This window comes from Podarcis erhardii (genome assembly GCF_964252035.2).
Source record: "Podarcis erhardii genome assembly, chromosome: 16".
Lineage (NCBI taxonomy): Eukaryota > Metazoa > Chordata > Lepidosauria > Squamata > Lacertidae > Podarcis > Podarcis erhardii.
The window spans coordinates 6,946,691-6,972,300 of record NC_138514.1 but is presented as its reverse complement, the minus strand read 5'-3'; the positions used below and the strand labels follow the sequence as shown (position 1 = coordinate 6,972,300).

Below are 25,610 nucleotides of genomic sequence, written 5' to 3'. Positions count from 1 at the left end.
TACTTGGCTTCAGTTAATGGGTGCTGGTTCCCAGCTGAATATGTGAACATCATCTGTTGCAAACTATGGTGCTTCAGTTAATGTGTGATGATATGAAAGTCCTGCTTGTGGCATGGGATAGACTGTAGATGTCAACCCTCTTCAAGAGTCTGAAACCCTCATGTGTTTTAAATTTCACTAGGTGAGAGTAGGAATGGGCAAATATGTTCATTTCATTTCATTTCATCTCAGTTTTGCATTTTTTCCAGTCTTAAGTTCAGTTTCCAAATTTCCATACAGATGGTAGGTTGGTGTTGTTGTTTTTTTAATGTTCTGAAAATTCACCAGTATTTCAAATTTTGGTATGCAATTTTCCTAATGGACGCATGTTTACAAAGCATTTTTTGCTAATATAATGCACTTTAGCTTGTTATTTTAGTTAATATACACATTTTATGCACACTTTACTCTAGCACAGCACGTGCGTTTTTGTACCTGTTACTTGGTTGGAGAATCGCATTGCAAAATTTGGAAAAGTGCAAATTTCGAAGAACTGCTGTGTTTCGGTTCACGTAAAGTCTTGGAAAGTGTGAATTGGGGAGGTTTGCCTCTAAATGTTATTTGTATTTAATTCTTTTAAAGCATTTTAAATGTGGCAAATTATTGGTTTTTAATTCAACAAAAGCATTCTACTAGGACGGGGTAGTCAAAAAAAGTTAAAGGACCCCTGGACGGTTAAGTCCAGTTGAATTCGACTGAGGTGTAGCATTCATCTCCGCTTTCAGATATAAAATCTGTTTGGGAGTCAACAAACAGATTTTATATATTATATAGTTTTCATTCTATCAAGGTTTACTTATTTCCCCCCCTATGTTATTAGGAATTTCTTACTTTTATCCGTAAGCTTCCCCATTAGAGAAAAAGATGGGGTATAAATAAATTGATGATGACATAGTGCCCTCGAGATGTTGTTGGACTACAATTCCCATCATCCCTGACCATCTGCCATACCGACTGGGGCTGATGGGAGTTGTAGGCCAACACCATTGGGAGGGGGCACCACATTGGCTATTGCACTAGAGAATGAGCTTTCTGGCCCCATGTCCCTGTCACTCCCCCCTTCCAGCCTGGCTAGCAGGTGATGGCAACAACTTCTAGCTGAGACCCTCCAGAGCCCCGGCCAATCCAAATTGATAATGCAGCACTAGATCGTCCAACGGGGACAACAGCAAGGCAAAGATGCAGTGGGGCAAATTGGACACAGAGAAGTTAAATAGGTAGCAGTGACAGTGGTGCTTGGGAAGAGGAGCCCATTCAGGGTGTGTATCCTGCAAAGGGTGCCTTGTGCCAGGATCTGGAGCTGAACCACTGCTCCCTGTGTGAATAGGGACTTTTTCCCCCCTTCTGGGTTTGGCACTACTGGGGAAGCTTCAGTTGCTGAGGAGGTGATGGCTGGAATAATTCACAGCAATATCTGTCTCAGTGGAATACGTGTATTTTTGGAATCCTAGGCTGGCTTCCATGATCCTCGGCCTGTGTGTATAGAAAAACCATTTTGTTTTTCTCTCAGACTGTGGTCCTGAAACAAGGGGTGCAGTCTGCGTCTGGGCCCAGGTGGTGTCCCTGATTCGGTTTTATCAAAGGGACTTCAGTGCCTCATTATTGAAGTGCTAATTTCCCCCTTCCACTCCTCCCCGGTCCTTCCCAATGTCTAGGCAGATCTCTCTAGAGACACTGATCTCTGCAAGCTTATCCTTTCAAACAGCAGACTCTGAGGCAATTACTCAGAAAGAAAGAGATTTGCCTGTAGATAATACACCAGCTTGCGAGTCCTTTCTGTCCACCCTCAAATCAATATCTGCAGGGGAGAGGAAATTGGAGTCAGGGACAACACACTCCTATAGTGCTCATTTTGGAAGCTCAATTCCCCCCTTTCCAGTCCCCACAGCCATTTGGGAATGTAAGGAGCTCACAGAACATAAGGAAATTGCCTGATATCAGGTCAGACTATTTATGCATCTAACCTAGGAGTGGGGAACTAGATTTTGACTTGCAGCCTTCATCTTTCTTTCCCCGACCAGCTGTGGGCCAAGTTTGACAGCTGTTGTGAGACCATAGGTCTTTCTTTATCTATCTCCATCAGTACAGGAAATGCTAGTCTCCAATGGAACCTGGATACTACTTTTGAGTTGTGTAGCAAAGGTCAAGAGCTATGTGTACACACACTTCTATTATTTGCCTAATTAAGGTATCAAATTCTTCCTGAAACCCTCCCCCCCCCCACTGCCATTCTCATGGAGATTGTTGCTTGGATCTGAATGGCCAGCGCTCTGCGAACAGCTGATGGTGAGAGACTTCCTCGGAACTGGCCCCCTGCCTCAGCTGATTATTTCATTTTTAATGCATTGTTAATCATTTCTGCATTGCTATTAGCACCAGCACCCCCAAAGGCTTTTCTTTTCTTATTTTGGCTTTCCAGCAGGCCTTCCTGTCACCAGCCACAGCTGTTCTGTGCTTCAGATAAAGTCAGCAAAAACCTCCTTTTGTGCACCGATTCCTTAAATAGTGGATGGGATCATGTTTTGATCATTTCCTGTTGTGAGGCAGGAAAAAGATGACTGTTCCAAGGAAGTCATCATTTAAATAAAAATAAAAGTGCAATATTATTTCCCTGCAAGTGGCTGAAGGTTTGGTGTACCCCATTTTATCTTCATAACAGCCCTGAGAAGTGGGTTAGATTTAGAGACCTTGACTGGTTCAAGGTCACCGTGTGATCTTCATGACTGAGTGTGGATTTGAACCCTGACCTCCCAGGCACCATTTCAAAACTTTAACCACTATGCTATGCTATACTGCACTGGCTTTGCTGCTTATCATTTCTTTGTGGTCAGTGAAATACTGGGCATTCCTAAGGCTGTGCTTCTACCATTGCTCTTTTACTCCTTTTGGACATTTGGTGAATGTAGGGGAAGGGGGACTGGGATTGTGCCTTTAAGGTGAATCTATAAAATTTGCACTTTCTTAAACGAAGTGTAGTGAAACACAGCTGTCCTTCAAAATTCACACTTGCCCGAATTTTGCAGCCAAACAGTGTTTAGAAAAATGCGTATATTGGGAGAAAGTGTGCACACAAATGAATATGTTAGTGAAAATGGCATGCAAAAATGCATTATATTAGGGGGAAGTGTTTGCAGAAATGTGTACATTAGACAGAGCTTCACACAGAAATGTGTTTATTATGAGAAATACACACTTAAAATTCTAGTGAGTATTCATGACCTTTTTTAAAAAGCAAATTGCTGCAGAAATATGGAGAACATAATTTAAGACTGGAAAAATGAGAAATGGAGAGAACCAGAATTGACAGATCCTTGCATTCCGAGCCACTATTGAAAATACCCATTTGCCACCCCCAAAGGGTACAGGAGGAGGACCTCTGATGTAGCTTGGGGTGCCTCCAGGTGTCAGTATTTTGCAGGAGAGGTTCAAGTGTATAATGTCCTTTCAAGTGTGCTGCTCTGGTTCGCCAGAAGCGGCTTGGTCATGCTGGCCACATGACCCGGAAGCTGTATGCTGGCTCCCTCAGCCAATAAAGCGAGATGAGCGCCGCAACCCCAGAGTCGTCCGCGACTGGACCTAACGGTCAGGGGTCCCTTTACCTTTACCTTTTGATTTAACACTTGTATTCCCCTTTTCCACAAGACTGTTGAGCTCAAAGAGGCTCATAATGATAACATAAAAAGCTCCCATCAATGCTTCCTATTTTTGTGATTGTGTGTTTGGATTTTGTTCTTTTGGATGAGGGGTTTTTCTTTCGTTTATCTAAGCATGATATGTGCTGGAGATGGTACCTATAATCATCATTGCCTTATTCTCTAGGAGGGATGAGGGAGAAATTCAGTGCATTTTGCCTGGTCTTTGTTTACCAGATATGTGAACTGAAGGGCAATTATCCTTCCAAATTCACACTTCTTCACATGTTTCGATGCAGTTCTCCAGCCAACATGAACCAAAAGGCTTATGTTTGGGGGGAAAGTATGCACAAGAATATATGCATTTGTGCAAATAGCATTTAAAAAGAAATTGCATTGTATTAGGGGGAATTGCTTGCAGAAAGGTGTGCCTTAGTTCACACCACATGCAAAAATGTGTACTGTATATTGGGGAAAATGGGGAGAAAGGAATTTAAGATGGGGAAAAATGACAAACTTGGAGAAACCGAAAGGGACAGATTTGCCCATCCCTATTCTCCACGGCTTAGTTTCGGTCACGGGTTTGATCCCCGTATGGGCTAGCTGCGTAGTCCTGCCTTGCTGAGGGGTTGACTAGATGAACTTAGAGGTCCCTTCCAAGCTCTACAATTCTATGATCCTAAGGAGACCTTCCTCTCCTGTCTCTCTCCACCCCTGAGTCTCATCTTCTCTTTCTCTCCCTTCTACCCTCCTTGCTTCCAGGATGCTTCTGTGGTTTGGGGCTGGTTTACACCAACAAATCGTGCACGATGCCTCCCATCACATTCCACGACTTGCCGCTGAATATCTACATGGTGATTTTTGGCACTGGGATCTTCGTCTTTGTGCTCAGCCTCATCTTCTGCTGCTACTTCATTAGGTGAGTCACAGCCCCGAGGGAGATGCTGGATGCAGATGGCGGAGGAGGCAGGAAACACAAGCGACACACCTGGGCCTGTGACTGCAGTTGCTTCTCCTTCGCTGCTTTCTAGATAATTTGGGGTCAAAGAGGAAGAGGAGGATAGAAACTTCAAATATTTTTTAAACCAAATAGCTAAATCTACTAAAGGGAAGGACTGTGGCTCAGTGGCGGAACATCGGCTTGGCATGCAGAAAGCTCCCAGGTGCAATGCCTGTCGTCTCCAGGCAGGGCTGTGTAGAGACCCCTGTCCCATGAGAACAGCTGCCTGTCAGTGTAGGCAACACTGAGCGAGATGGACCAGTGGCCTGATTCTGTAGGAAGCAACTTGCTAGTCCTTCCATGAGGTTTTTCAAAGAAAGTTCCAGGAATCTGTCAAGAATAAGACAAAGCTTGTTGAAACAGATAACTCCTTAATTGTCCTATGAATTGCTGTCCCTAGCTCAGGGACGGGGAACCTCAATCAGACCCGGGGTCAAATGTGTCCCTCTCTGTTTGTTCTTTGAGAGTCTTCCCAGGCCACACCACCTACTGGCCCTGCTTTGCACCCTCCTTGCATGTTTTTGCCTGGCTGGAATATGTCCTTGAATTCTGATAATGCCTGTTGTTTGTCTGGATGGAGAATAGAGGTTGTGTGTGTGTGTGTGTGTGTGTGTAGAAAGGAGCCTATTATTATTATTATTATTATTATTATTATTATTATTATTATTATTATTATTAATTATTTATACCCCACCCATCTGGCTGGATTTCCCCAGCCACTCTGGGCGTCTCCCAACAGAATAATAAAAACACGATAAAAATCCAACATTAAAAACTTTCCTAAAAGTCAAATAGTTGTTTATTTTTTTGACATCTGATGAGAGGGTGTTCCACAGGGCGGGCGTCATTACCGAGAAGGCCCTCTGCCTTCTGTGCAAAGGTAAGATTTGCATTCATTACCCTGCCCACTTTTGCCTCTGACCCCGCTGACCCCTGGCAGGCTCCCACCTGGCCCTTAGGCTGAACCCAGATGCCCCACCCTCAATCTGCAGCCCAGTATGGTCTTTCCTGATTAGCAGCGGCTCTCTTTTAAGACCTGTGGCAGACGTCTCTCTCCTGTCACCTGAATCCTTTTAAGTGGAAGGGACACAGGGTGTGGAAGGTTTGCATATAAACCATTTGCAACTCAGGCCCCATCTGTACTACCATACCACTGTTACAGCCATGGCTTCCCCCAAAGAATCCTGGGGAGTATAGTTTTTTACGGAAGTCGAGAGCTGCTAAGAGTCACCTATCCCCTTCACGGAGCTATAATTTGCAGAGTTCCCTGTGAAGAGAGATTGACCATTAGACCGCTCTGTGAATCAAAGGGAAGGGTCTCCTTACAACTGTCAGTGCTCTTAACCAACTGCAGTCCCCATGATTCTTTGGGGGAAGCTGTGACTGTTTAAACTGTGATGTAATACTGCTCTAGGGACGCGGGTGGCACTGGGGGTTAAACCACAGAGCCTAGGACTTGCCAATCAGAAGGTCGGCAGTTAAAATCCCCACGACAGGGTGAGCTCCTGTTGCTCGGTCCCAGTTCCTGCCAACCTAGCAGTTTGAAAGCACGTCAAAGTGCAAGTAGATAAATAGGTACCACTCCAGCGGGAAGGTAGAGGGCATTTCTGTACACTGCTCTGGTTCTCCAGAAGCAGCTTAGTCATGCTGGCCACATGACCTGGAAGCTGTACACCGGCTCCCTCTGCCAGTAAGGTGAGATGAGCGCCGCAACCCCAGAGTCGTCCGCGACTGGACCTAACGGTCAGGGTTCCCTTTACCTTTAATACTGCTCTAGTGGAAATGAGGCCTGAGCTATGGTTCCTCCATCCCAAATCTCTCAGGGCTCTAATTCAGTGCAAGCCCCGTCCATTCAAGGCCTGAGCAATTGTTGGCCTGGGTTTCTTTTTGCCAAACTGGTTCTGAGTGTTGCTTCCATGCCCGTCATGAATGTGCAAGGACGGTGGGAGTTGGAATGCGATGCTGGGTGCAGCTCTTTCCAGAGGAGACTTTACCCCGTGCCACGTAGGATGTGCAGATTAGTTAGCGGAGGAATGAATTTTGCTCTGTGCCGCGAAGGCCCTGGGCCTCCTGGCTTTAGCCTTGTGGACAATGAGGCTTTTATCTAGTCCCCTGAGCAAATACCAAAAAAAGAAAGAGAAAGAAGGGTTGAGTATGATTTAGAGCTGCTTCTTTGCTAAGGCATGCATAACCTCTTAGGGCAGTTCAATCCCCAGGCTGATATGTCATTCCTGGGCAAACAAAGGATGCTCCTCATATTGAGCTTGCAGTCCCCATTGTATATCCAGATTGGTTGTGGGTGCAAACAATACACAGATGGGTGCAAACAATATGCCATTTGTGGGACTTGCAAGATACTTTAAATTCAAACTCTTTGGAAATTGCAAATGGGGGCAAGGTTCCTAAGACATTGGGATAAAATAGAGGTTTGCCTCTCTTTCTCTCTTTATGCACACGAGTCCAGCTGGATCAGGCCGGCAGCCTTCGTAGTTCGGCATCCTGATTCCCAGCCTCTGCTGTTGTGAGACCATAGGCACATAGGAAGCTGTCTTATACCGAGTCAGACCATCTTGACTCAGTGGGTCCCCAGATGTTGTTGGACTACAACTCCCATCATCCCTGAGCTCTGGCCTTGCTAGCTAGGGGTGATGGGAGTTGTAGTTCGACAACTTCTGGGGACCCAGAGGTTGAGAACCGCTGGTCTACAGGGACTGGCAGAGGCTCTCCAGAGCCTCTTCAGACGAGAGATTGAACCTAGAATCTTCCACATTCAAAGCAGATGTTCTGCCACTGAGCTACAGCCCGTCCTCTAAGAATTACTGCCTCTGAGCGGCTTCCAACACAATATTAAAATACAGTAATGCATCAAACATTAAAAGCTTCCCTAAACAGGGCTGCCATCAGATGTCGTCTAAAAGTCTGGTAGTTGTTTTTCTCTTTGACATCTGGTGGGAGGGCGTTCCACAGGGCAGGTGCCACTACCAAGAAGGCCCTCTGCCTGGTTCCATGTAACTTGGCTTATCGTGGTGAGGGAACCGCCAGAAGGCCCTCGGTGCTGGACCTCAGTGTCCGGGTAGAAGGATGGGGGTGGAGACGCTCCTTCAGATATACTGGGCCGAGGCCGTCTGATCCCAATGAGAGTGAGAGAGCTCTTCACCACTTCTTCCCCACTGCAAATAATTTTGTGAAGCTCTCTTATGACACATGCACAAGCCATTAGCCATTTCCCCACCTTAAAATGAAAAAGCTACGCACCCCACCCCACCCAGTTTTAACCCTTCCTTACTGGAATAACTGCTTTGCCTTGGCACCAGATGTTTATATTTGTGTGACCACTCCCTTGAGAAACAACCAGCCGAGGACATTCTGCCAAGCTAAGATGACCAGCTCTTGTCTTCACGAAACAGGAAATGGCAGGAAGTTGCAGAGGGGAGGGCCTCATTCAGGTGGTAGACAGATCCATTGTTTCTGGGGGAAAGAAGAGACATGTCTTGCTTCTATCGGCTATTTATAGAAAACTTATTTTTAAACTGTGCATTTGCCTGCAGCCGGGATGTCTAGGAATAGCCAAATGGATGACAAAGAGCCAATTTCTTTCAACTTTTCTTTGGAGCTTCTGTCTCCATCAAAATCCTTAAAGAAAAGACGTAGTCAGCGTTGACTTTTCCCAGGGCAAGTGGCAATATCTACTTTGAGAGAAAGTTTTAAGGGAGATCTCTCAACCGCCTCCATTGGAAATTTGAATGCTCTTGTTCAGATCGAGTTAGCCATCACTGAAGTTTTGTCAATAATATTTACTGTAGACTTTTTGAGAGCTGAGCATGTTTGTTACATGAGTTTCATTTATTTACTTTTGCAAGATTTATATAGCACTGAATAATTAAAAAAAAAAAACACAAGGAAGTAAAATATGCTTTAGAAATTACCAATTAATCAACAGACTAAAAACAAGTAGGCATAATATAGTGATCAAAATATAGTTGGACTAATATGTGTAATATGGGGACGTGGGTGGCGCTGTGGGTTAAACCACAGTGCCTAGGACTTGCCGATCAGAAGGTTGGCAGTTCGAATCCCCACGACGGGGTGAGCTCCCATTGCTCGGTCCCTGCTCCTGCCAACCTAGCAGTTCGAAAGCACATCAAAGTGCAAGTAGATAAATAGGTACCGCTCCAGCGGGGAGGTAAACAGCATTTCCGTGCACTGTTCTGGTTCGCCAGAAGTGGCTTAGTCATGCTGGCCACATGACCTGGAAGCTGTACGCCGGCTCCCTTGGCCAATAAAGCGAGATGAGAGTCACAACCCCAGAGTCGGCCACGAGTGGACCTAATGGTCAGGGGTCCCTTTACCTTTAATATGCGTAATAAAATCACATGCCTGGGTAGGCCTGCCTAAACTAAAATGTTTTCAGCAGGCTTTGTAAAAAATATTAAAGCGGCTGTCTAATATTAATAGGCCCAACAGACTCTGCAAACTTTGCAAATCACCAGTGTCACATTGCTAAACTAAAAGGTTCAACTGACGCAATCCCAGCCAGAAGATGCGACAAGACGAGAGTAAAAAAGTTGGTTCTGGGCATATTTGGCCTCAGTTTTTAGGATTAGGTTGAGGTTTCAGCACTCTTAATCGCACTCTCCAGATACAGAGTTCTTTAGCGCTCTCCGGTCCTTCTTGATTGATGTGGCTGAAAGTCAAGAATGACATTGGCATGGCTCCTGCCTGGAGGTGTTGGGGATTGAACCAGAGACCTTCTGCATGCAAAGCCGATGCTCTACCACTGAGCTACAGCTCTTTCCCATGTGGTGGCCCCTAGCCCAGCCCTATTATTCACTGTCTGTTTCCTGCCTCCAGCAGCTCAGGCCAGCCGGTTTGACTTCCACAGCAGTGAACGGGTGCTTGTCCTGGCGAGGTGTCTGAATGAGCCTTGACCAAAAGTTCTAAGCCTCAGGACTGGAGCCAGGTTCATTGCCAGCATCCCTTGAGCATTTTAACTGCCTGCCCAGGGGCAGCTCCAGCTTGTTTTCCATTGAGCTCCCAATCTTGAAGCATATGGGCTGAGCAGTTGCATTCGCACTTTCCTCTGCTTTGCAGTCCTAGGGGGGAAAAGTTCTGGAAGCAGGAATCACTCTGTGCAACCAATCCCAGCAAGTGTCATTCCCTGGGACCAATCGGTTGTTGTTTTTGCCGAACGGCTCTCTGGAAAACCAGCCTCCCAATCTGTGGCGATAAGCCATCATTCAGAAGTCCACGGTGTATGTAGGCAATAATTGCACATTGATTTTATTTGTTGTTTCTTGCTGGGGTTGCAATGTTCCACTGATTAAATTGCTTAGTACAGAGGTGAGGAACCGCAAGCCCAGGGGCCAAATCTGGCCCTCGGGATTCTCATTAGGCCACGCCCCTGTTCCCAGGCCACACCCCTTACTTATCTATCTATCTATCTATCTATCTATCTATCTATCTATAATATTTAGTCAGATTTTGAAAGTTACAAAAAAGAACAATAAAAAAGAAAAATAACAAAAACATAAAAAATGCACACACACAAACAAGTAAAAAAAAACACAAATCAGACCTTTACATAGCTTTCTTTCCTTTGCTTATTTCCTTGACCTCCTCACACCTCCCTTTTTTGTATTCTAGTTCAATTAGGTGTTTCAGCAAATCCTTTCCAGCTTTGTTTTTATCCTAATAATTTATCTTAATATATTATAATTCTCGTCTTTCACCAATTAATAAATCAATTTTAACCTAATCCTTTATATCATTTCTGCTAAAACCACATTACTTCATTCCAACAACCTTCTAACTTTCCTTAATTTTACAATGTTTCTGTAAATAAACTTCGAATTTTTTCCAATCTTCTTCCACCAACTCTTCAGCTTGGTCTCGGATTCTGCCAATCATTTCCGCCAGTTCCATGTAGTCCATCACTTTCATCTGCCCCCTTACTTATCTTTCTTTGCATACTCCTTGCGTGCTTCTGTCGGGTAGGAATGTGTCCTTAATGCTGCCTGCTCACCTGGATGGAGGGCATGTTTGCGCACATGTGTAGAAACCTACGACGTTTGTGTGGCTGGAATGTACCACTACTCTAGACACCTCTGCTCTTGGCATTGCCCTGTAGTGGCATTCATGCCTCAGAAATTTGCCCAGGAGACAATGCAGCCCGCAAGCAAAAGGACGCTCCCCCCTCCCTGGTTTAGATGAATCAATTGCAGAAATATTTAAATCTACTTCAAAAGCACCCAGGATTAATTGGGAAACACATCATGCATACACTTTTAAATATAAGTTCTTGTAAAATAATCTTTAAAGGCAGCCCCACATATAAAATTACTGCAATCAAATGATATGTTGCCAGTTTAACAATAACAAAGGCTTGCCGCTTGTATTTGACATGACAGTTCATTTATTTTTATTTAATGACCTGTATATGCCACGTGATCGTAATAAACCCTCAAAGCAGTTTGCAACAAGAAAAGAAAAAAATGCATTATCAATAAAATGCAGTTAAAACCACATATTGAAGAACATTCAAAAGCTGATTAAAATCAACAATAAACTAAAAACAGATTAACACATGTAGCTTCCATATGCCTGGGCAGGCTTGACTAAACAAAAATGTACAGTGAAGGAGCCTGCTTGCTGTCAAGAGGCAGTGAGTTCCAAAGTTTAGGGATTTCTTGGCCTTAACAACTATCCTGCCTTTTCTTACACGTGTTGATAAAAGCTCTGATACAGATCAGCTGCTGTGAAGGCATGACATTGTCACAAATAGAGGGCAAAACTGGCAGTATGTTTGCATTATGTTTCTGTGAGAGCAGGCGAAGTCGTCAGTTTGGCTGGGATCACACAGGTCACCTAAGACATTAAGTAGTGTAGCTTTGTGGGACCAAGTGATTGAAAAATGGGTGCACAGTAGACAAGCCTTGAGATGCTGCTGAACCGCAACTCCCATCAGCCCCACAAGCATGGCCAAGGATGATGGGAATTGTAGTTCAGCAACATCTGGAGGGCCAACGGTTCTCCACACTGGATTTAGCGTAAGTGTTGTGACGTGGGGTTTGTGATTTCAGCTCTCTTGACATAATATGCTGGAGACAGTTCTCTAGTAACACTTCTTTATTAAAGCAACAAGACTGAAGACTTGAGGAGGGGAGAGCTACATTTATAGGGACAGGGAACTAGCGAGAAAGGATACATTTTGGAGGGAACAATATCAGGCAGTCACAGTCCTGCCTTTTGGAGGAAGCCAATAAGACAGAGGATCCAAATACAGCAGCTTAAATGAACCAATAGTAGCTGTACCCTCTGGAACCAAAAGGCAGTTACGTTACCCTAATGCAAATACAGACAATAATAATACAGATATAAAATCCTTTGACTCAATACACAACAGTAAGCATAAGGAAGAACTGCTGGATGTTATGAGCTGTTTGTTAGCATAGCAGATTGCCTTAGAAGCTGGTAGTCTCTCCTTTATTAGAAGTTTTTTAGCATGTTTGGGTTTTTCCTGTTAACTTAAAAAATGTTCCCTTTCCCTCTGCAGTAAACTTCGACATCAGGCACAGAGTGAAAGATTTGGATACAAAGAGGTAACAGGGCTATGACCTGGTTTTAAATATTTTTTCCCCTTTTGCTTTCCAAACTATGATCAAGGGAATGGTTTAGTTCCTGAGCAGGTTTGGGAAGGAGCCGAGATGCCTCTTTCTGGGCTTGCCAGTACCTTAGTGTGCAACAGGAAGTGAGATGTTCATAATCTAGAACAAAGCAGGAAATCTTTTGCCAATCTTGTATCCCTTGCATAGCCATGTAAAGCTGAAATTTTATATGCAGTGAGGAAGCTCTGTCCCATAGGCCTAATCTGGCCCACCAAGTGTTCCCATTTCCCTGCAAGGCCATTTTGTGCAAGCTGCACCTCCTGCCCTACAAGTGACGCCAGGTGTGGGGCACATAAAAGCATAGCTTGGCGAAAAGTGGCTTTTCGGGCACCTGCTTCTGTGCCCCCATTGCACAGCGCTTCCCAAGCACCTGACAACCAGCCAACCAAGCAATCTGAAGGAACAGAGCAATGCAATCTCCCCTTTGGGCAGCGAGAGAAGGCAGAGGTGTCTCTCAGTCCTGCCAGCCTCTGCCTGCAGTATTACACCGGCCTCGTTCAGGTAGTGTGGAGCGCCACTTTCCACCTACCAAACATGGGGAAGTGCTACTGGTTAGGAACCCACCAGCAGCAGGAAGACCCAAAATGCCATGTTCCAGAGGCAGGGAAGGAATCCTGAGCCTGCTGTATTGCCAACCCATGACGGCATGAGGCCTGGTTGTTGTGCCAGCTCCAGGCTGCTGTAGCAACTTGCCTGCCCGCCCCTACCAACTTCCACTCTGACTAGTATGCAGAGGCAGTGGTTGGTGTTAGGTGTGCAATATTAATCTTTCCACAACCCTACCTATCAGCATTCTGGATGTAAGAAGACAGTTGTTTCCTGTGGTTTTTTTAACTGGAAAAAAGTTGGCATTACTAACCATGAAGTTGTTAAGTGCCACACTTTTAACATTTGGGCGGAAAGGGTGCCAGTACTGTGTGCTCTTGAGGAGCCCCAGGAAAAAAGCACTGGTTGTTTCCATTGTGTCCTGTTTTCATGACAATCTGTGCTGCTTCCGTTCTGTTGCGGCTCAGTTTCCACCAAATGCAGAGTTACTCATCTCTCTGCTATTTGATGGATTTTGTGTATTTATTCACATAGATTGACGGATTCAGTGTGATGTATGAGGTGACTGTTTCCACAACATTCCTTTCAGTGCAAAGGAAACACAATTCAAATCATTCGATGACAATTACGTATCACCAATTGCATATCATTTGTGGGCTGGGGTGGGGGCAAACCATGAATACCAACAGACTGATTTATGTTCCGGATGTGAGATGAATAAGTGAACATCGGCAGTTTCCATCACTTTTTCTGTTTTCGTCAGAATACCCTGGCATCCCTAATCAGTAGTTTGCAGTTGTCCTTCTGCCCACGAACTGCTTTGATGTGCACCTTCACTCACCAATACCTACACATCTCAGACCTCAGTGTGGCTTTTGCAGGGCGCTGCTGTGTTGCAGAAATGCGCTTGCACAGCAGACGTTTCCACGAGAGTCAAAGCTATGTGCTGATCAGAAAGGACGGAAAAGTTTGAGCAAAGAGAGAAACAATGGGGAAGTTTGCCAAAGCCCGAATTATCTGGGCCAGATCTCCCCACCCAGCAAGTCTGCCTGTGTGATTTATGTGGTTTCTGTATAAACCAAGGTTTTCAGTGTTCAGCAGCAGTCACTGTCTGTCTGCACAGTAGTCAGCAGGATTAAAATACATGCCCTGATCATTCATTTCTGGTGCCCTGATGCTAATCTGCCTCCTTCTCTTTCCTTTCTTCCTCTCAGGTCGTTTTAAAAGGTGATGCCAGAAAGCTAAACTTACATGGGGTGAGTATAGAATCCACTTTGATAGATGAAAGGGGCTGGCTTTTAACCAAAATTTAGAAAGCAAGGCTCCCTTGCAGTTTCTTTCTGGGGCACATGGGGAAGGGAACGTAAGAAGAGCCCTGCTGGATCAGGCCAGAGGCCACAGTGGCAAACCAGAGGCCTATGGGAAACTCAAAATCGGGGTCGAAATGCAACAACACTCTCCCCACTTGTGATTCCCAGCAAACAGTGTTCAGAATCATACTGCCTCCGGCAGTGGAGAGAGAATAATAGAATTGTAGAGTTGGAAGGGACCCTGAGGGTCATCTAGTCCAACCCCCTTGCAATGCAGGAATCTCAGCTAAAGCATCCAAGACAGAGGGCCATCCAACCTCTGCTTTAAAACCTCCATCACCTCCTGAGGGAGTCCATTCCACTGTCAAACAGCTCTGACTGTCAGAAAGTTGGAATCTCCTTTCTTGTAACTTGAAGTCATTGGTTCGAGTCCCGGCCTCCAGAGCAGGAGAAAACAAGCTTGCTCCCTCTTCCAGGTTTATTTTAAAATTTTTATTTTCAGTGCAAAATTACAACAGAAATTACAAACATTGAATCCAAAATAAAACAGTACAAACAAGAAAACAAAATATAAGAGAAACAAACAAAAACAAAAACACACATCTACAAATAAAACCATATCATCATTCTAATCATTACGTACATATACACATATTGACACCCTTCCTTTGTTCTAAGACCTCAAAATTTTTACTCTTTCTAAATTGAAAATGGTGCAAAAAGTATAAAGATAGAGGTAATCCACCATAGACACAAAAAGTTTGCTCCCTCTTCCATCTGACAGCCGTTGAGATATTTGAAGATGGCTATCCTATCTCCTCTTAGTCTCCTCTTTTCCAGGTGAAACATACCCAGCTCTTTCAACCGTTCCTCATAAGGCTTACTTTCCAGACCCTTGATCCTCTTAGTTTGCCCTACTCTGTACACATTCCAGCTTGTCAACATCCTTCTTAAACTGTGGTGCCCACAATTGGACATGGTATGTAGCTATGATAACCAGCAGCCACTGATAGCTTTATCCTTCATTAAGCTTTCCCTTAATTGTCTTTTCAAGGCACACTACCTCCGACACTAGAAGCTGTGCACAAACATCACAGCTCGTAGCCATTGCTAGGCTCCATGAATTTGTCTAAACTCTTTTTAACTCTTATTTTGGAGGAGCAAGTGCCATGGCTTTCATTATGTGCTGTGTGAATAAGCACCTCCTTTTTCTGTCTTGCATCTTCCCATAGAAGACAACTCAAAATTTGCTAAACACTTACACAGATAAACTGTTATTCAGGGAATATCAATGAGACTGAAGCAAAATCCCTGACAGGAAGGAAAGAAGGAATCCTAAGAGAATAGAGCTCGTGTGTGGTTTTTTTTTTTTTACTTTGCATGCAGAGGGTCCCAGGTTGAATCTTGGGCACCTCGTGAGTAGTAAGTGACATGAAAGACCTCTGCCAGAGACCCTGAAGAGTTGTTGCCGGTCATTAAAAAAAACCAGTCAGGGCAGCCATGCAGCTTTTATCGGACAAGGGTAGCCTCCTCCAGTTGCTGCAGCCCAAATGAAATTTGTCACTGATCCACACAACTCAACACAACCCCAGGACAACATTTTATTATTATTATTATTAATTAATTATACTCCGCCCATCTGGCTGAGTTTCCCCAGCCACTCTGGGCGGCTCCCAATCAAGTGTTAAAAACAGTACAGCATTAAATATTAAAAAGATGTCTTTTAAAGAGAAGATAGCTGCTTATTTCCTTCACATCTGAAGGGAGAGTGTTCCACAGGGTGGGCGCCACTACCGAGAAGGCCCTCTGTCTGGTTCCCTGTAACCTCACTTCTCGCAATGAGGGAACTGCCAGAAGGCCCTCAGCGCTGGACCTCAGTGTCCGGGGCTGCTGGATGATGGGGGTGGAGACACTCCTTCAGGTATAATAACCGAAGCTGGGCTCAGGGCGGTATACTGGACCTGGGCTGTTTAGGGCTTTAAAGGTCAGCACCAACACTTTGAATTGTGCTCGGAAACGTACTGGGAGCCAATGAAGATCTTTCAAGGCTGGTGTTATATGGTCCTGGCAGCCGCTCCCAGTCACCAGTCTAGCTGCTGCATTCTGGATTAATTGCAGTTTCCGAGTCACCATCAAAGGTAGAGTGCATTGCAGTAGTACCCCAGCCCTGCCCTGAAGATGCCAGGGATGGAACCTGGGACCTTTTGCATGCAAGGCAGATGCACAATCCCTGAGCTGTGTCTCTTCCACGGCAACTGGGTCAAATGATTTGGCAGAAGCAAAACTGGGCAGTTCCTCTGACTCTGCCCCGTTCTAACTCCTGTTTCTCACCCAGCCTTTGCAAAACATGACAAGGCCCGCCTTTCGCACTGAGATCTGCCGTGGGTGGGCACGCAGGAGACAGCTTTGTAATGTACGCCTCTTCTTCTCTCCCCCCCCCCCCCCGCTTTCTCCACAGCAGACTTGTGCCGTCTGCCTAGAAGACTTTAAAGTGAAAGATGAGCTGGGAGTGTTGCCATGCCAACATGCCTTCCACAGAAAGTGAGTAGCTGCCAAGGATGGGCCAAATAGCTGCTTTTGTGCCTCTCGGCTTGGCAGGACGCCCGGTGTTCAGTTAACGCCCTTTGGTGCATGCGGCTGGGGAGAGGAGATGGGCGCCTTTGCCCACAGAAAGAGGCGAGGGGAGGGGGCCTGGCTTTTGTTTCTGAAAACTTCTTGGGCTGCGGGGAGGGAGGGCATCTTTGCGAGACGGGAGGTTGGCAGAAGTGGGCCGAGGCCTGGATCAAACCGGACCGTGACATGCCAAGGCTCAGAGCCATTGCCGGCGGTCAGAAGGGAGCCAGGGTTGCACCTATTGTTTGCTTGATGGATTGTTCATTATCCGCTCTGCACCTTAAGGTGGGCTAAAACATCTGCCATGCCAAGAGTAGGAACAAGGAACCCATTGAAATGAGGGCTACATTTGTTTCAATTGAGGGGAAGATAGTTGAATGGGGGGGGGGCAGATTTTGACTGAACCCCTGAGGCAAAATACAGTTATACCTCGGGTTACAGACGCTTCAGGTTACATTTCTTCAGGTTGCGGATGCGCCAAAACCCGGAAGTATCAGAATGGGTTACTTCCGGGTTTTGGCGGCCGCGCATGTGCAGAAGCGCTAAATTGCGCTTTGTGCATGCGCAGAAGCACCGAATCGCAACCCGCGCGTGCTCTGCGGGTTGCGAATGTGCCTCCCGCATGGATCACGTTCACAACCCAAGGTAAAATGATTTGAAGGGAGGGAGCTTATACTTTTGGCACAGGGGGGTGGTGTCTTACTCTTCCCCTCCTTCTTTTAAGTTTTCTATTTGTTTTCTTTCTTATTACCTTTTTAAAAAAAAAAAGCTGCCAGCTTTACTGGCTGGTTTGCAGCATATTGTTTACTGCTTCCCACCCTTCCTTCTTGGACGGCTTGTGGGAAATTTACGTATTATTTATTTGTTTGTGGCATTTATACCACACCGTCTATTCCCAAAGGCGCTATAGATAGATAGATAGATAGATAGATAGATAGATAGATAGATAGATAGATATAGATATATATATATATATATGACCTCTCAATCTAAAACAAAAGATGTAGCATGAAAGGAAAAAGGGAATGGACGGGAGGAGGGGAAAGCAAGCTCAAGTTGCAGTTGCAGCCTGCAGCCAATGTCTGTGGCAGTTCTGGCTGTCTTGCCCTTAATAAAGATCATTCTTTGTCTGGAAACAGCCCCCCAACTAAATTAGAGCTGGGAACAGAGTTGGTGATGATGTTCCAGGCAGGGAGTCAGAACAACTCTTGCCCCACAGGCCCCATATACACATTTCTTTTAAAGCACATTGCCCTAAAGAATCCCAGCCATTGTAGTTTATTAAGGGTGCTGGGAATTGTAGCTCTGTGAAGGGTAAACTACAGTTGCCGTGAGTCTTTTGTGGGGGAGCCATGGGCTTCAAATGTGCTTGAAATATTTGTCCTTCCAACAGCTGCCTTGATGGCAGATTGAATCCTCACAGGATTCTATCCTTCATAGGGTTACCCCCCTCCCTTCCTCACTTATGTCAGTGTCAAGAGTGCTAGGAGCAAAAGCAGCAGGCCTTAAAAAGCTATATTAAAAACAGAACTGGAACGAAATTAAAAGGGGGGGATGTTTTTGGGGTTTTTTAAGGGCTCACCCACCATGAACATGTCGAGATTGCAAGCTCCTTCCCCATCCCGGAAAGTGTTTGGCGGGTTATTTCAGAGGTTGAATTGTAACCTGCCAATTGACCGCCTCCACTTGACCAGCTTGCAAATGGTGGGTGGAGCAGCCCCCAAACACTGCCGAGCCTCAGGCGAAGTCCCAGCTCAAACAAGAAACCCTCTATCACAGGGGTAGCCAACAAGGTGCGCTTCTTATGTTGATGGACTCCAGCTCTTATCGGCCCTTAGCCAGCAAGGTCAATGGTGAGGGGTGAGGGAAGATGGAATCTAGCAACATCTGGGTGGCACCAAATTAGTTGCTGCTGCTTTAGAGATATCTTCCTGTCTTGTGGACCAGCCCAGGAGTAGACTGAATAACACCCCAGACGATCAACACAGGGCAGTTGCTCACAGAGCCCAGAATCCCCAATTCTAATCCAGGTTGTTCTGGATGAATGGCGGCTCCCTTATTATCTGTCTGGGCCCATAAACTTGTGTTCAAACCATTCATTAACCCCCTGGCATCCTCTCCATGCAGCAGGTGCCAGAACCCTGGGAGTCAGGCCAAGCACAGCACCTGCTGTCGCCTGGGGTTAAAATCCCAGCTGGCTTGTGCAAGCCGACCCTGGCGTTTTCCGAAGAGAAATCGGGAGCCATGGCAAGGCAGTGGGGTAATAGAGAGCAAGTGACTTGGAGAAGCCAGTGCTAGGATCACTGTGCAGCTTGCATTTCCCTGCCTCCCTGTCTGGCTGTGGATAGGAGCAGAAGAGGCAGCAAAAGGAGAATTGCAGCAGCTGGGCCACTGGAGGCTCTGTCTGCACACTTGCGGGCTCCTGTGCAACCAGAAATGCTGGAAGCAACATGGCACGCATGCTAGTTCCAGTGCCACATGTCTGCTAAGAGCATGCACATGCATGCATAGATCCATAGCATTCTCTGTGGGCCAGGCTATACCTTACCTCATGGCTGGGGAACCCTTCTGAGCCCAAGAGCTGCAATTCCTTCAGAGCAACCTCATAGGGGCTGTGTGCCAGTGGTGTGGCAGGGCCATAAGCAAAAATGGGCAGAGGGGTGAATATGAATGTTGCCTTCAGAGTCTTCTAGTTTCTACACACTCGCCCAGCCTGCCCTGCAATGCCATCAAAGCAAGGTTAGAGGCACTGCCAGAGCTCAAGGTCATATTCTAGCCCGGCAAAAAGCAAAGCCAGTGAGGGGACAGCCAGGGGAGAATAGGTGTGACTGGGAGGGGGCGTGACTTAGGGAGGTTCCCAAGGGCCTGACAGAGGGCCATATTTGTGAAGTTTACCCCTAGGCAAAGGGACCCCTAACCGTTAGGTCCAGTCGCGGACGACTCTGGGATTGCGGCGCTCATCTTGCTTACTGGCCGAGGGAGTTGGCGTACAGCTTCCAGGTCATGTGGCCAGCATGACTGAGCCGCTTCTGGCGAACCAGAGCAGCGCACGGAAATGCCGTTTACCTTCCCACCGGAATGGTACCTATTTATCTACTTGTACTTTGACGTGCTTTCGAACTGCTAGGTTGGCAGGAGCAGGGACTGAACAACAGGAGCTCACCCCGTCGCGGGGATTCGAACCACTGACCTTCTCATCAGCAAGCCCAAGAGGCTCAGTGGTTTAGACCACAGCGCCACCCACATCCCTTGAAGTTTACCCCTACCTTTGAGCTAAAACATCATCCTAGAATCATAGGGTTGCATTCTGCAATGCAGCAGTCTTTGGTTCAATCCATGGCCCTGAGATTAAGAGTCTCATGCTCTTCCGACTAATCTATAGCAGCTCAGCTTTTAATGCTGTCAAAATACACCTCTCTCTCCCCCCTCCCTCCCCCACTTCCATTTTGGCTGCAGGTGCCTCGTGAAATGGCTGGAAGTTCGCTGCGTCTGCCCCATGTGCAACAAGCCTATCGCAGGCCCTGCGGATCCTCACCAGAGCATTAGCATCCTCTTGGACGAGCTGGTGTGACGTCCAGCCTCCCACTTCCCCCAAAGCAGACCTTCTACTGACATAGATGATTGCCTGGGCGAGGGGTCTGCACTAAAACTCGTGCCCCCAGCTTCAGAGACTTCTCACTAGGGACTGTCTCCTCCTCGAAGGAGGCAAAGGGGGAATTGTACCTAGTGCCAACAAGCTGGCCTTGTTGTGTGTCCCCGGTCTGGGGGCAAATTTTGGGGGAAGGTTGGTCAAACCTGTAACAGGTTCTGCGTTTGTCTCGGTCCTTCGGCACACAAAAGGGCTTAGGAGCAGAGGACATCCTGCAAGGACAACAGAAGTCTCTCGCACTTGGTTCCTACAACAGGATGTTACGATGCCAAGTCTTCCCTTCGTCTAGGAAATACTGGTCAGAACCAGTTGCTGGGTGATGACCCCAACCCCAAGTCCCATGGCTATTTTAGCAGGCCTAATGAACTCTTTCTAGGAAGCCAGTTCCCCAACCCCACTTGGGCCCTTCCTCAGAAGGGTCCGTTTTACGATTAAAATCGGGAGCTTTAGCTTGGGCGCAGCCTGATCTAGACCAATCGCAGGGTTCTTCTCCGCAAAACCTAGAGTCCATGTTTACAGTAAGACTTAAATGGAAACCTCCTGGCTGCTGCAGAAGACACTCCCCACCAAAACCCGTGTCCACACCATGAATTTTGAAGCACTCCTGCACTCCTACAAAAGCCAGGGCTTTCCTAAAGGAATCCTGGGAACTGTAGTTTGAGGGTATGGAGAGTTGTATAGGATACAGCTATAGTTCCCAGAAGCCTTAACAAACTCGAGTTCGCAAGATTCTTTGAGGGGAGCCGTGACTGTTCAAAGCGGTGCAAGAGTGCTTTAAATGTATGGTGTTGATGCGACCTGTGGTTTTCAGAGCACAAAGGTGTTTTTGCCTTTTCCACGTAGCTGCATTAGAAATGGGGGGGGGAGGTTGTGGGGTGGGGGAGAGGGGGCCACACTTTGCCTCGTCATTCCTTATGCACAGGTCATGTGGAAGGAGGAGATAACAAAAGACAGGTGTGATTCCTCTCTTTGATTTGAAAGAGGGGTGGGATGTATTTTCTTAAGTGGCCTTTGAACTTTTTCTTCCTGTTTTACCCTTGTACAGAAAAATAAATCTACTTTCTCTGAAACCTGTTGGCTGATATTTTGTTTATTTTAAAATATATATATACATTTCAAAAATGAAACCACTGTATTTTGGCTGATATTTTGTTTATTTTTAAATATATATATGCATTTCAAAAACGAAACCACTGTATTTATCATCACTTTTGGAGAGGCTAGTTGAAGCACTGGCTAAGTATTCAGCAATTCCAGTTATTTGAGTGTCCCCACTCATTATTACCTTATTATTATTTGCTTATATAGGGCTAGTTTAAGCATGTAACTCTTTGTTGGAATTTATCAGCATTATCTTAATATAAAATTTAATTTAAAAAATATATTTTAGAATTACTTCTGGATTGAAGGGTGCTGTGCTGAATTAAAAAGCTGGTAAGACTTGGCCAAATACTTCCTTGACTTTCCATATCCTTGGTAGATCAATTGTAGCTCAGTGGCAGAGTATCTGCTTTGCATGCAGAAAGTCCCAGGTTCGATCCCCAACACCCCCAGTTTAATTTTTTTTTCCTTAAAGGCTCAAGGTATTAAAAAAATTAATAATAATAATATTAAATTCCTATCCTGCCGTGCCTCCCAAAGAAAGTCAGGGCAGCAAACAACAAAATGATATAATTAAAAAATAAAATAAGGGAGGGAATAAACATTGAAGGGTGTTTTGCCACACCAGCTCATAGCTAATAATGTCAAGGCTGCTGGAAATGCAGTTATCATTCGGCTATCAAATCCCTGGGTGAGCAGAAATCTGTTTAAATTCCTGCTGTAGGTTAATAAGGGGGAGGCACCTCAGCAATGGGGGGCATTCCAAAAATGGAGAACGTGGACCAGTGGCAACCAAGCAGCCCCACCAACAGTTTATGGGGCTTGGCCTCTGTTTTAGCTCATGGTACATTCCTCAACGTGGGTGGTGCTGTGGGTTAAACAACAGAGCCTAGGACTTGCTGAAGGTCGGCGGTTCGAATCCCCGCAACAGGGTGAGTTCCCATTGCTCGGTCCCTGCTCCTGCCAACCTAGCAGTTCGAAAGCACGTCAAAGTGCAAGTAGATAAATAGGTACCACTCCAGCGGGAAGGTAAATGGCATTTCCGTGCGCTGCTCTGGTTCGCCAGAAGCGGCTTAGTCATGCTGGCCACATGACCCGGAAGCTGTACGCCGGCTCCCTCGGCCAATAAAGCGAGATGAGCGCCGCAACCCCAGAGTCGGTCACGACTGGACCTAATGGTCAGGGGTCCCTTTACCTTTACATTCCTCAGCTAAACAGGAAGCTGCCTTATACTGAGTCAGATCACTGGTCCACCTTGCTCAGCATTGCCTCTATACTGACCGACAGCAGCTCTCCTGAATTTCAGACCTGGAGATGCCAGGATTAAATCTGGGACCTACTCGCAAAGCAGATGCTCTACCACCAAGCGCTTCCCCCTGGTGGCCACCAGTCTCCATATTTGAGCTTTCAGGATCCCTTTCTAGCTGATTCATACATCTCATTGATATCCTGCCTTCTTTCCAAGGAGAGCCAAGTGAGACATCCTCACCTTCACCATGTTATCTTCATAGCAATTGCTGAGAGAGGCATTAAAAGACCTGCCAAAGGCTGCCCAGCTGCTGGCAGTTTGGGATTGCCAGACTGCTTTGGTCACCCTATATGATGACCTCTATCGAGAGAGACACAAGGGAAACATGTCCCTGTTAATTCTTCTCGACCTCTCAGTGGCTTTCGATACCGACGACCATGGCATCCTACTGGAGCGACTGTCCGAACTAGGGGTGATTGGCATTGCTTTGCGGTGGTTCCGCTCTTACTTGGTCATTCCCAAAAGGTGTTGCTTGGGAAATGCTTTTCAGCCCCATGGAACCTTCATGTGGGGTTCCGCAGGGCTCAATCCTATCCCCTACGTTATCCAGTGGTTTGGAGTACATTATCAGCAGTATGCTGATGACAGCTGGCTCTGTTTCTCCTTTACATCTGAAGGTGAGGCAGTGGAAGTGCTGGACCAGTGTCTTGCCTCGGTAATGGACTGGATGAGAGCCAACAAACTGAAACTCAATCCAGATAAGACTGAAGCACTGTTGGTGGGTGCTTCCCCTAGACCAGATGGGTGGGAAATCGCCTGCTCTTGATGGGGTTGCACTTCCTCTGAAGGAGCAGGTTCGTAGCTTGGATCCTTTACTGTCACTCAAGACTCAGTTGGCTTCAGTGGCCCAGAGTGCCTTCCATCAGCTTCTGCTGGTGGCACAGCTATGCCCCTATCTGGACAGCGATAGCCTAACCACTGTGGCCTATGCTCTGACAACCTCAAGGTTAGATTACTGCAATGCATTATACTTAGGGCTACTTTTGAAGAGAGTTCAGCTAGTGCAGAATTCAGCAACCAGGTTGCTCACCGGAACATGACGGTTTGAGCATATTACAGTCATATACCTCGGGTTACAGACAATTCAGGTTGCGTTTTTTGGGGTTACGGACCCGCTGAAACCTGGAAGTACCAGAACGGGTTACTTCCAGGTTTCGACGGCATGCGCAGAAGCGCTAAATCGTGCTTTGCACATGCACAGAAGTGCTGAATCACAACCCACGCATGCACAGACGCGCCACTGTGGGTTGTGAACACTGAGGGTTGCAAACATGCATCCCACACGGATCACATTCGCAACCCAAAATCGAACCCGAAGTGTCTGTAACCCGAGGTATGACTGTATAAAACCTGTTTAAAACATACAAATAATTACAATTTTTTTAAAAAATGGCACTAGCCCTTTCATTAAAAAAGGCAGTTCCCAAAGGCTGCTGGAACAAGAAGGCAGAAGGAAAACCAGGAGGGAGCCAATCTGAGATCCAAAGTCTGGGAGCAGTCACTGAGAAGGCCCTCTTCCATGTCCCCACCAAGGGTGCCTAAGACTGGACAGACCAAAAGAAGATCTCAAAACCTGGGCAAGATTATTGGGGGGGAGGGATGCATTCTTTCCCAGTCATAACCAGCACTTAGAATTGCCAGTGGAGCTGTTGCAACAATGGGTTTGTATGCTGCTATAACCAGCTGCAGCTCTCTTTGTGCCAGCTGAAGTTTCTGACAATGTGCGAAAGCCACCCACGCTTACCCAGCAGATCAAAACTTTAACTTCTCTCTTTAGACAAAAACCAGAACCACTCAGTATTTACAGTACACAACGAACAAAAGCCAGCTTTTCCAAGCAACAAAACAAAATTTAATTCTTCCGCTGGCTTTGCAAGCACAAAGCTAAAAATTGCTACCTTCTAAATGAACTACAGTGGTACCTAGGTTCTCAAACGCCTTGGTTCCCAAACACTGAAAACCCGGAAGTGTTCCGGTTTTCAAACGTTTTTTGGAAGCCGAACGTCTGAGGCAGCTGTCAGCTATTGTTTCCGGGGCGCCTGCACCAATCAGAAGCCTTGCCTTGGTTTCCAAACATTTCGGAAGTCAAACGGACTTCTGGAATGGATTAAGTTTGAGAACCAAGGTACCACTGTATTTGGTGCTTTTGTTTTGGCTATTTATTTTGCGTTTTTGTTTTACAGGCTTTTTCGGTTAATTTGTTTTTGGTACTGTGTGGAGCCCAGTTCAGCTACTGATTGATTGATTGATTGATTGATTGAACGACTGCTGAAATGGATAAAAGCCCCCCATCCAAACAATAACTATCATCAGTGCAAGTAAAGATATATTTAGTTTTAAATTTTTATAATCTACAATACTGTCTTATTTTATAGTACAGCACATTGATTACTGCTTTCATTTTATGGATAAATGGTCTCACTAGAAAGCAAAATTCATTTTTTTTTATATATATAAATATTTATTGACAATTTTTTTTTATAATTACAATACAGAGAAACAGTGTAACACATATCTTAACATATTTTCTTAACTTCTTTGGACTCCCTCACATCTCCCGCTCCTGCGTTCCTAAATATAAAATTTTAACCAGCAATTTATCACCTTATTTCCATTCTTATTTTCTAATTTTCCAATTGTATCTCTAGTTTTAGATATCATTTATTCAAACCTTAAAGATTTAAATTTAGCCTGATAATTATCCAAAATTTGTCTTTTCTTAAATTTAACTTATCTTCATATTTCAC

General features: G+C 45.8%; 1 protein-coding gene and 1 long non-coding RNA gene across 3 annotated transcripts in view; one reads left to right on the top strand and one right to left on the bottom strand.

The window, feature by feature from the left end:
- RNF122 (ring finger protein 122) overlaps nucleotides 1–21,312 on the top strand; it is a 34,996-nt gene extending 13,684 nt beyond the window's left edge. The window contains exons 2-6 of one of the 2 annotated variants that reach the window (XM_081843405.1): nucleotides 4,434–4,590; nucleotides 12,224–12,269; nucleotides 14,096–14,137; nucleotides 16,653–16,732; nucleotides 20,261–21,312. In XM_081843405.1, coding sequence (XP_081699531.1) covers nucleotides 4,434–4,590; nucleotides 12,224–12,269; nucleotides 14,096–14,137; nucleotides 16,653–16,732; nucleotides 20,261–20,375 — 440 coding nt within the window. In that variant the 3' untranslated portion in view covers nucleotides 20,376–21,312. Of the gene's footprint in view, nucleotides 1–4,433; nucleotides 4,591–12,223; nucleotides 12,270–14,095; nucleotides 14,138–16,649; nucleotides 16,733–20,260 lie in introns of both variants that reach the window. The other variant, XM_081843404.1, reaches the window with a different exon arrangement.
- LOC309331316 overlaps nucleotides 1–25,610 on the bottom strand; it is a 460,753-nt gene that overhangs the window by 431,411 nt on the left and 3,732 nt on the right. The window lies entirely within an intron of this gene.